The sequence below is a fragment of the Rattus norvegicus genome, chromosome 15, assembly GCF_036323735.1.
Source record: "Rattus norvegicus strain BN/NHsdMcwi chromosome 15, GRCr8, whole genome shotgun sequence".
NCBI classification, from domain to species: domain Eukaryota; kingdom Metazoa; phylum Chordata; class Mammalia; order Rodentia; family Muridae; genus Rattus; species Rattus norvegicus.
Genome location: NC_086033.1, coordinates 14,003,083 through 14,015,559, shown reverse-complemented (window position 1 = coordinate 14,015,559; position 12,477 = coordinate 14,003,083). Strand labels below are relative to the sequence as shown.

General features: G+C 38.5%; 1 protein-coding gene across 3 annotated transcripts in view; it reads left to right on the top strand.

Annotated features, from left to right (window-relative positions):
* The window catches only part of Synpr (synaptoporin), a 326,948-nt gene extending 315,249 nt beyond the window's left edge, over positions 1-11,699 (top strand). For 2 of the 3 annotated variants that reach the window (XM_039093644.2, XM_063274618.1), the window contains 2 exons: positions 4,725-4,916; positions 10,062-11,699. In XM_039093644.2, coding sequence (XP_038949572.1) covers positions 4,725-4,916; positions 10,062-10,319 — 450 coding nt within the window. In that variant the 3' untranslated portion in view covers positions 10,320-11,699. 3 annotated transcript variants of the gene reach the window in all.
* Positions 11,700-12,477: the final 778 nt, after the last annotated feature.

Below are 12,477 nucleotides of genomic sequence, written 5' to 3'. Positions count from 1 at the left end.
CTCCAGCTCTGCCCTCTGTAGCGCTGTAAGCTCAGGGTGATCCACTCCACTGCTGCTGCTGTTCTTGGTAATCATCCCATGGTACTGGCATCTCTAATATACTGGGGTCTTCTGCTGCAAACAGGTTTCACTAATACCTCTCATATGATCTCTTTATGGTGCTAAGTCCCAAATCCTTTGCATGACTCCTTCAGTCCTGGGCCATCAACTACAATGGAGGCTGTACCTTCACCAATAGGTTTTCATGGCCTCTGACAGTGCCAAGCCTCAGCAGCTCTTCATGATCCCTTCATGCCTTCAAAACCAGTACCACCTGGGTGACTCTTACACACTACCAAGTATAGCTGAAGCACAACGTACAACCTTGGCCTTCTTCTTTGTGCTCTCAGAAAATACTTCCCAGAAGATTTTACCTTAGTGATGATGGTCTCTTTTAAGTCATCACTAATTTCTTAGCTCCAGCTAACCAGCATCAATTGTCCCAGTAATCCTTTCTATTCTGGACTCTAAAGCCAGAGCCAGGTGGCCAAAGCTGCAGAGTTCTGCTCTTTGTTGGGGCTGGAACATGGCCACCTATTCTATTACATTATCACCAGCTTTCTGTTTTCCAACCCCCTCATTGTTTAAGCTTGGCTGTCCTGGAACATCCTCCATAGACTGATTTTGAACTCAGAGATCTATGTGCCTTCCTCCTAAACATTGGTTCACCAAGCCTGGATTTACTTTTTTCTTCACCTAGAACTTGGTATATTCTAGGCTGACCTTCATTCAGAGATCCGCTTGGCTTTATCTCCTGGGATTAAAGGTGCATACCACCCTGCCTGGATCTAAATTTAGTTGGGGAGGATCTTAGCCCAAAATTTCACTCCCTTAATTTATCTCCTTGAACACAGGATTAAGCTCCATTTTCACTTCCTGGTATCCCTTTAGTATTCAAACTATATATTTTGTATTTTTCCTTTTTCAGCTTGCTACACTTGTTCAAAATGTTCTTTAAGAGACTTAACCACAGAATGAAGTCCATGATGGGTGTTTCTTAAGAGTTCTTTTTTCATTGCAATTAATCTGAGTCTCTTCACCTTAGCCTCAGGCAGACTCTGCAGACAAGGGCAAAACCTGCCACATTCTTCACCAAACTACCCCAAAACCAGTCTATATGCTACATACTATAATTCTTTTCAAAAATCACATGGACCAGGTCTGTACAGTTCAAATTATTCTTAGCAACAAAATCTTCCATATTCTTACCAGGACGGCCCATTAATCCCCACTTAAAGCATCTCATTGCTTTCCAAATCCAAAGTTGCCAAATCTGCATTCTTCCAAACAGAAGCATCATCAGGCCTATCACAGCAATACCCCAGTCCTTGGTACTAATTTCTGTCTTAGGGTTTTGCTGCTAGGAACAGACACCATGACTAAGGAAAGTCTTGTAAAGGACAACATTTAATGGGGCTGGTTTACAGGTTCAGAGGTTCAGGCTGTTATCATCAAGGTGGTAACATGGCAGCATCTAGGCAGGCCTGGTGAGCTAAAAATTCTACATCTTCATCTGAAGGCTGGTAGCAGAATATTGGCTTCCAGGCAGCTAGAATGGGGTCTTAAAGCCAACAACTACAATAATACTACTCCAACAGGACCACACCTTCTAGTAGTGCCATTCCCTCGGCTAAGCATATACAAAGCCTAGCACAGAGTGTGAGCTGTCCGTGCTAATACTGAGATAGCTGTAGATGCCGCATTTGCCTGCCTGTACTTCAAACCTCTGCATCCTTCTGGAAAGAACTTAAGCCATCTTACGAGAGTACATACAACTCAAAATGAAAACGATTGCATATAAGAAGGAAGTAAGAGAAAGTATGAGTATACTAAACAGAAATAGGGAGTACCTCCAAACCTGAAAAGCCCAGATTGTATTTTGACCCTAAATTTTGTCGAGCTAACATTAAAATGGAAACCAGTGAGCTACATAATTCACAAGAGCCATTGGATCAAAAGAATAGGTACTCCAACAATTTAGCCAATCTTAGTTGTGAGACTTCCAGAACCTTCTCCAAAACGTCAGACCTAACAGACATGAGATTCAAACAACCTCACTAGAGTGTGACAGCTTCCAGTGCAGGTCATGAATCTTGTTGAAAAGTCACATAGGTACACCTGAGTGCAGGCCCTTATAGGCAAAATGCACCCTTCCCCAAACAAGAAAAGAAAAAAATGTATGGAGCATTTTGCCCAGAATATTAGATAAAACAGCAATGTTTTCTGTTGTTACTCACAGATAGGCATTGTGCCTATGAAACAAGGCTTAGTCCCAGTTTGTTTTTAGCTGCTATTACACACTGTTTAGGATAATTAAGTAATACAAGTTGACAATCATATAGATACTAGTATATGATACTAGTATATACATGTATATACATATACATGCTATATAGTACAGATATTAGGTAGGTGGAGACATGCAGTCTTTGCTTGTTCAGATATGCTATGAATAGATAGATGGTCTTCAAAAGCAGCAGAGATCCACAGAATATGGCATTTAAGGCTATTTCATATTAAAAGATCTTTTGACTACGAGACACACCTCTTCCTGACAGTACCCTCATTCCAATTCAAAGAAGTTATTGAGCACCAATAGCTCCATGTGGAGCTGCTTCAATTATAAGCAAGCTACTTACTAGTCAAAAAATACCCAAACTTCCTCTACAGACAAAATGCTTTCCATAAAGGACAATCAGATGCAGGATAGTTGACCGCTAAGCTCTGCCAAGAAAGGGTAAGCTAGTGCATCATAATTCTGCTTCACTTAAGATATGCCATACTTTCTGTCCAGAAAGATGAAGATAGATTATCCAACTTTATAAGAGATATTGGGATTGTCCGGGCAGTCAGCTGTCTCTGCCAATTGTTAAAATTTTAGAAACTATGTTTCTGCACTTACTGCATACTCTAATATTTATTCTCAAATATTAGACATTCTCAAATCTCTGACTCTGTTGAAGACTAGTTATAGTCTCACAATAAAACAAGTTGTTTAGGATTTAAGAAGATGTTCTAGATTTAAAAAGATGATTTTAGGGTTGGGGATTTAGCTCAGTGGTAGAGTGCTTGCCTAGAAAGCGCAAGGCCCTGGGTTTGGTCCTCTGCTCCGAAAAAAAGAAAGAAAAAAAAAGATGGTTTTAGGATGATAATATGAGTTAAAATAAAAGATGATTTAGGTACAAAATTGTAAAAACATTAAGATAGGATAGATGATAATGTACCACATCTAAGTTACAAAAATACTGGACATTTGAAAATAATTCATACTTAATAATTTTCATAATTGTTTCAAAATAGTATGGTTTGTTACTATAAGAAAAAGAGCCTTTATAATTGGACAAAAAGGGAAAATGTAGTAGGTTGGCCTGATGCTGCTTATATTCTAATGCTAATATTGGGCCTCCAAGACCTGGGTATCCCAGAGACAAGAAAATCTACATGTAGACCCAAGTGACCTTGTCTGCCAGTTATTTTTGTTTGATGAATAAAAATGCTGACAGCCAATAGCTGGAGAGATTAAGATATAGGCAGGGTTTAGGGTCCCCCAGTTTAGGTATTGAAAGAGAGAACCATGAAGGGAAAAGAAGGTGAAGGAGAAAGGAAAAGCCACCATGGGTAAGGTGGGAAGCATTAAAATATGGCTCTGAGTGCTAGCCAATTGGAGTTAAGAGCCGCCCAGATGAAACATAGTAAATAGTAAATAATAATTCAAGGTTATTGATAGGAAAGTAGATTCTAATAGCGTAGGGAATAGATATCTACCCAGTTCTAAAGCTGATTAAGACTTATTGTAAATATAAAGGTTATACGTGTCTTTTATCCAGGAACTGAATGATCAAGGCACGATAGAAATTCCAGGTCAGGATTAAAAATTTCTACAACACAGGACAGCAGGACTACAAAAAGAGAGATGCTATCTCAGGAAAACAAAGAGAGCATAACATGATTATGGTAAACATAATTCTAAGCTTGTAATAATCAAAAATCTATAATAGCTAGTACTGCTCGCTACTTAATTCAGTTCCCAGCATGAAGTAGAGAGCACCTTTATTTGTTAAATTAACAAATAGATAACTGAATAAATATTGCCACCCAGAAGCCTTTGGTAATATGCAATTGTCTCCAACTATTTGAAACTATTACACCACATGACAAAGAACTTGGGGTCAGTAGTTAGAATAGCATCATCACCTGTAGAGTTTCAGACACACTTAAACTATCCTCTGACTTATTTTACTGTATGCAAATAGGGATCCTTTGGGGAACAGGAAGATAAGGATTATAAAGTCCTTGAGTCATTACTAAGACACAGTTGGTTCTCAATAAACAACAATAAGCTGGGTGTGGTGGCATATGCCTTTGATCCCAGCAACAGAGAAGCAGAGATTGGAGGATCTCTGTGAGTTCAAAGTCAGTCTTCTCTGTATAAGGAAACCTTAAGACAGCCAGGACTACAAAGAGAAATCCTGTCTCAAAAAGCAAAACTAAATAAAAATATAATCCTTTATCTCAAGTAATTATAAATATGGCATCTCAAAACTTTATTACTTTCTGACAGAAGATCTAGGTCCTAATGTTAGGAAATCTTGGAATTTTCTAGAAAACAAATAAAAGTTGCCTAAATTAATAGACTTGTTTCTGGAACTCACATCTGCCTTCTTCTCCTGTGTCTCTCTGTGTAGGACTTTATCGTCACTGTAGTCTTTTCATTCTTGTGGCTGGTGGGTTCGTCTGCCTGGGCAAAAGGACTGTCTGATGTCAAAGTGGCAACAGATCCCAAAGAAGTCCTGTTGCTGATGTCAGCTTGCAAGCAGCCTTCCAACAAGTGCATGGCTGTCCATAGCCCTGTCATGTCCAGCTTAAATACATCTGTGGTAAGTATTTGGTCATCCAGACATTACTTCCTGGGTCTTTATTTGATGGTCAGTGATGAAGAGAAACACTCTGAAGCTAGCCACTTTGGACATTTCTGCCTCCAAAACTAGGCCAAGCAAAAAAAAAAAAAAAAAAAAAAAAAAAAAAAAAAAAAAAAAAAAAAAAAAAAAAGAAAGAAAGAAAAAGAAAAAGAAAAGAAAAGAAAAAAAAAGGATTGAAGAAGTAGGGATTACTTTAGCCTTTAAGATTTTTATTGTCAAAACCAACACACTGTACTGCTGCTGATTACAGCATTTTTAATAAGAATCCAAAAGGTATTAGGAGTTGTAACTGAGATAACAGTCAAGTGAAAATTCTAACCCAGAGCTTATGTAAAACCTAAATGTTGAGGCTGAAGGCTTCCAGAAGCTAAAAAGAGTATTTGGTTAACTTGGATGTTTCCTAGAAGAAAAACTTTTTATTAAAACCACACAAAAAGTATTCCAAACTGTTTAGAGAAAAAATATGCAGGCTTAGTAGGATTCAAGAGGAAATGTGCAGTTTGAAAATGTACTTAGAATAATTGTGTATCTTCTCTCCTCTCCAGTTTAGCTGCTTGATAGCCTTACAAAAGATGCACTAAAGTAGTTAACAATCAAATATTGTCATCAAGATTCAGACCCTTACAGGAAAGGAGAAATACTAACAGTTGGAGAGAGGCTAAATTGTATTCTAGTTTATAAGTGTAAGCAACTGTGATAGCCTACAGAAGAGAAGCATTTATCAAGGAGTGGGAGGCGCAGCCATGTTTACTAAAGGAACACCCCGCAGCAAAAGTTAATAATTATCTTGGCTGCAAAGCTAAGCTGTGTCCCTGTGGCTTTCTGAAATTTGATCAGGGCAAGGGTTGCTCTACTGCCCCTGATTTTTCCATAAATCTTCCCTTCACGAGATAGGAACCGTAGAAGTTAACTGTACCCTGGATCTCATGAATATTCTTGCACATTGCTGATTGCACTTGTGCGTGACAGCTTGGAGGTATACACTAAGATATATAGTGATGTTTCTGTATATTGTTTGTAGGCAGTGTTATAGAAATGATTGTGACTCTGATCTCAAAATCCAAGAGAACAAATACAAAAGTGGTTGACATTGGTGGGCAATCAAGTAAATGTGCTGTTCATCAACTGCTAGCTTGATAATCCATCCCCTAATAAGTTAGGACATCCTACAAGGCCTTGTCAGTTCCACTCATATTCTGATAAGCCTTGGACTGGAAGGAGAATTTTTTTTTTTTGGTTCTTTTTTTCGGAGCTGGGGACCGAACCCAGGGCCTTGCGCTTCCTAGGCAAGCGCTCTACCACTAAGCCAAATCCCCAACCCTGGAAGGGAGAATTTATCAATGAAGAATAGTATGCTCTACTACACCTACCAACCATGTGAGCAAGTGAATGGTAAGGTCTTTGGGGTTTTCATTGTGCCCTTGACAAGTACTTGCCCTGTGCCAAGGCTATGGCAGTTCTAGAAGAACAGCTCACTAAGACTGACTAAACTGGTTTAAAGTGTTCTTTCGACCCGTGTCTAGAGCTAATGTCTACTCATTGCAATATCCAGATTGCAAACAGAAACTGGCTCCAACTTTAGGATGAAAATGATAGGTTCTAGAATGATCTCACGAGCCTCCTGAGGAATGAAGAAATGAGAATGGAAGAATCTGGAGGGAACCCTCAACTCCTGATGGCAGACAACCAAAATATTGTGTCTTTGAGTTGCCGGGGACTAGGAACATTGACCTAACCTCCCACTTTCTTCCTCCAGTGGAAAAGTAACAGGATTGACTTCAAGCTATTGGACTAAAACTTCACACCGCAAGGACAATGAATTGCATATTACTACCACAGGGCAATGGGTATTAATCAATCAACAGAGGTTTTTGAATTACAAATGTACTTGCCTTCAAGTCACATTGAGCTAGCTCAAGTAAAACCGAAAAATAATGAGAAAAGCTAGAAGTGTCACCCAAGAGTGGAATCCAGGGCTGTGAGCTGGAAAATAGTCAAGAAACTGGGCTTTTCACATTCTCTACCTCTTAGCTCTGTCTGTTATGTTATTCTCCTATTCTGACAGAGTTTAGAGATTTTTCTTGTGTATATGGGAGAAGGTAGGTACCCACAGTTTTGAGTATATATATATATATATATATATATATATTCAAAGAAACAGCTTTGGCAAATGAGATAGCTCAGTGGGTGCAGGCGCTCACAGCCCAAGCTTGCTTAGGTGATCCCCAAAACTCACAAAAAGGAAGGGATGAACAGACATCACAAAAATCATCAAAGGAAACTGCTTAAACTAAACTTAACTCACTTGAGTCCAGTTACAAATGTCTGGTTGAGAGCTTCCCACTGGCCCCTCTGGGGTCAAGAGTACATTGTAACTAGCTTTGGGCACTGTGTAGTCAAAGCATGGCTCACAAAACTCACCTTTGCTGGGCAAGTGCAAGTTCTGAAGGAAGTACCATGCACCCACTATAGTCTGTGAGCTCTACAGTAAAAAAGGTCATGAAATAAGTATTTTCTACTGTGATAACAAAATTATTTTCTTTGACATATGTGAAGTATTTAGACATTACAGATGCAGGGAGATGATGTTAAGGATCCTGGAAAAAAGTTACTATTTAATAAAGCTAAAGGGACAGTGCTAGCATGGTCTTCAAGGATGGGTCCTGGCTCTACAAAGAAACAGTTGCTTGACTTTATGAACAACAAATCAATTCTCTAAAACCTCTCTATTGCCATCTGAAAACTGTAGACAATTATACAGTAGACTTCACGCCTGTTGACAGAATTAAAATCCCCAGGCAAACTCTTTGCATGCTGCCCAGTGTATAGAAATGCAGAATAAGAATTACCTGAAAGAGTCAAGAACTTGGCATTCATTTCTTATATAGTGTTTAAAAAAAACAGCAGAAGGAAAAGACTGCAATTTCTCAGCATTTATCCAATCATCACTAAATATAACTACAATCTGCCCATAATTTCTACTTGTGCTTTTTCAGCTTTACTCCAGGTAACTTGATCATCATGTTTTATGGATAACCACATTTTACATCTCAGTTCTTTTTCATGTTATGTACAGGCTCATACTGTCTTTCTAATGTCCTCACACACCAGCTTAAATAAAATCTCTCCCAATTTCAAGTAGAACAAATAGCAGGATTTAAAGACCCATGTGTTCCCAGATGTACCAGCCAATGGGGGTTTTTGGTATTTCCATGATGATTGTGACAGGAAAATGATGTCCTTGCATATCCCCAGAGAATGTTCTGTATTTTTAATTTTAAGTTGGACCCTTTTAAAAAATGTAGTAGTAGCAAGACAATGGAGAATGACCAAGACAGGCAAATAGACAAAATCACATCTCTAGGCAGAGCCATCCCTTTATATCAGAAGAGATCATTTTATAATTTTTGAACCATATGTTAGCATAGACTTACAAACACAGAATTAAACCAAGGCATCTTTTTAAATGAAAAATGTCCTAGTGATTGTACACATGATATAAATATTCTGTGTAAAAGTTTTGTTGGGGATTAACTAATTTGCTGATTATACAACTATGAGGAATGATTTACTTATGTTTCATATCATCCCTACCAAGCAACCTGAGGTTCTATATTACCGTTAAAGAAAACAAGAATTTGCAGTGGAAAACAAAGTGGGGAGGGTGGGATCTTGAGAGTCAGTCTTCAATGAGATCCACTGGGAGTCTACTCTGTAATCATTTCTCAAGAATATGTCCTCACAGTAAAAGATTCCTTCCATGTCTGCAATGGTAGCACTCAACTAAACACAATTCATAGACTACTATAGAACATGATTCAAAGTCTGACTTACCATTTAGTGTTTACTAATGTGTCCAGCTTTATACACATCCACTTGAATACTCTCAGCTATCCCCAAGACAGAAATATTACCTTCACTCCGCTGTCATTCAGCTCGCTGTCAGGGGATGCTGTGATATACCTGCTGTGAAAACACTGGACTACTTTAGTTATACCCTTGATCTAAGACCTTAAGTCCCTGCATGTTGAGGTGTTGAGGATGCCAACACTACATACATACACACACAATTACATACATGCATACATACATACATATGTACATATGTACATACATACACATACAACACACACACACATATGACACATGACACACCAGACTAACCAAGATGTCATTTTAACTAGACAATGTCATGCTGGAGTAGTAACCAAATATATTCTCCAGTGTGACCGATGTGTACAATGCTGTTGTTGCCTTGTTGTCCCCATAGGGTTGTTAGAATAGAGTGCCTCTTATGTAGTCAACCAATGACGAATGAATAACTGATATATTATGCAATTCCTAAATAAGCCTCTTGCAATCATAAACAGTTCTGCCTCTGGCAAACACCTGACCCTGAGGAAGCAACACAGGTCCTGTGACTTACCAGCAAAGTTCTTGAGAAAAAGCCAAATTTGCATAGGAAATCCTCACAGCTATTTTTCTAAAAGCATTTCACTCTTCTCTATATCCTACACTCCATTCATAATATGTTGTTAGCATTTACTTCTGACAGTGAGAAGGAGAAACACAGCCATTTAGAGATTCTGCTACTATGTGTTCAAACATGCATGTGTTCATCCATCACCTGTACCATTATGTATTCTGTGCTCTTGTGAACCAACTCATTTGGACAAGGAGTGCCTCTAGTCCTAAATAGATGGGGACCTTATCAATTAATGCACCATTATTAAACTGAAAATACTCCATTATACATGACTTGACTCTTACTTTGTACAAATTAAGAATGGCTAATCTGTGAAGATAGGGATGGCTTTGGTAAGGACTTGGACTCTGGAACAGACAGAAAAGAGTTGAATCACAGATCTAGTGCTTACCAAGACATGTGTCCTTGAAAGAGATTATTTTCCTTACTGAATTTTGTTTCTACATTTTAATATAGGCATATAATACATGATAACACTCTTAGACTAAGGGAATCAATATATAAAAACCCTTCATGTAGTGTTTGACATAAATCAAACAGTGGTTCCAATCGCTGTGAACAGGCTCTTCTAGAATCCCTGTCTAGTCCTTTAACCACTTGCTCTGACTCTCCCTCAGGTCTTCGGGTTTTTGAACTTTATCCTCTGGGCTGGAAACATTTGGTTTGTTTTCAAGGAGACTGGCTGGCATTCCTCGGGACAGAGATACCTTTCCGACCCCATGGAGAAGCACTCCAGCAGCTACAATCAAGGCGGCTACAACCAAGACAGTTATGGGTCAAGTGGTGGGTACAGTCAGCAGGCGAGTCTGGGGCCAACTTCTGATGAGTTTGGCCAACAGCCTAGTGGTCCCACTTCCTTTAACAATCAAATATAACGGAGTATCACTCACCACCTTCCATTTCAGTAGCAGAAGAATTTTTTAAGAGTTTCAATCAATTATTAATGCAGAGAATGTTGAATGTAAATCAGAGATCTGTAGTCCTCATTAAGACAGAAGGGCCTGGGTGGTGATAAATGGGACTTAGAAATGAAATGTCATAAAGAGATACATTATTCATCACGGATGGGTAACTCAAAAGTACCTGGTTCTACACACAGATACTTTTATGGTCGCTTTGTATGTGTGGTAAAATAGTAGAAGCATTTTGTAGCCTAAAGTCTCTAGTATGTAATGTGTGTAAAGTACCATAAATAGTACTGAGTTTTCATATGTGTTTTGATGCAACAGATATTTTACTGATTTCTAGAAGACTATTTCATGAATCGCATTGTGCATGTGTTACTATTTTTTAGTTGAAGACCTTCAAGACTGCAACTCTGTTTTAGATATTTATTCTCTACTGTTTTCACTTGATACAACAATGTGTGTATGATTTAATGCATGAGTAAGCATTGTCTCGCACAATAAATGTTTGACTGTACTTCTGGAGACTTTTCAGTTTGCATCATGAGTTTGTTAAGTGAGTATTTAAAGACATGTATGCATGTCTTTGTAGACTTTGCAAGTTTGTCTCTTTGACTTTAGCCAAGTTCTGAATGCATTAGAGCAAAGGTCTGGAAGGTTTTCCTATTTGTAGATAGTCAGTGTTCTCTATGGTGACTGCCCAATACTTATTTGATTAACTTAAGTAAATATTTACATTCTTGTAACTTTCTATGGTGTTTTGTGGCTCTTGTGAGCCATGACTGATAATGCCCAATGACCCTCTGTTTGCAGAATGGCACTTTCTTTGCATCCAGAGAGGCAGATTTAGACACTGTAGTTTAAGTAGTATTAAGAAACGTGCTATGTTGTTCTATGTGACTAGTCAAATGTTTGGTTTTGTTTATTTTTGAAACTAATATATTGTTCAATCTAATTGTTAGAAATATCAAGTTATAGCTTAACAGGATTACTAATTTAGATTTGTGTAGACATAAATTAAGAATGGCTTTTGTCACTTTATTCCCAAAGAGGGTTCTCATGAAAGACTCTCCAGAACATATTCCTTATCAAGAAAATGCCAATCTTCATTTCTTTATTCTAACTCGATTGAAACAAGAAGTCCCAACAGGAAGGACAAGCTAAGCACCTGTGTTTCTAGATAAAGTTGTAAGTGATGTACAAATTGTTTGTGTGATCCATGGTGTTGGAAACAGTTTAGCACAAAATATCCTGTGTCTTAAACACTATCTGTAACTAGTTTCTTAAATCCTGGTGGATAAATCTGTATTGTGATATCTATTTGACGTCAATAAAGTTATTGCATACAAACTGACTGAGCAATGAAGAATCATAACTATAGGATCCTGTTGGCTTAACCATGAGAGAATAACTGTTAAATGCAATTCTTCTAACATCCACGCCCCTGTCTCCTGCCCTCCACCCCCAGACACACACACACACACACACACACACACACACACACACACACACACACTTGCATCCTGTTCCTAGTATTCTTGGTTTAGTTAACCTTTCACCTGTTCTGACCACCCAAGTCCTTATCACAGCTCAGCTTAAGTCAAGGATGAAATACTGATCCGATAAAGTAGAAACAGGCTGTCTAATAAGAAGCCCACAGTCTGTTAGGAGAGATCTCTGTAAGCATATTGACACCCTTGATACACTGTTTGTGAAAGAGGCACAAAAGCATCTATCTGATCCAGCCAGGGAGAAAAGTAAAAGAGCTTAGACCTAGGCACTACCCAACTAAAGGAGGACCAGGCTGAAAGAAATAGGCACAGCCAAGTAGAATCAGGCAAATGATCTGATTTAGGAGGCAGGAGTGGTTGAGCTTCTATAGCATAAACACTAAGGGAGGCTTCACAGCAGGCGAGCCTTCCTACAGGTGCAGGAATAAAAACTACTTGGAGGCCATCATAAGACCTCTCTCTTTATCTGAAAGAATTTTAAGGAAAGCACTGTAGGATTTGGGGTAGGGATTGGGGCAGGGGGACACCATGAGATTGGTGTTTTGAAACGTGTTTTAAACAGATCTCAAAAATATATAGTGTGGAAAAAGATGTGTAAGTAGAGATAAGAGAAAAAG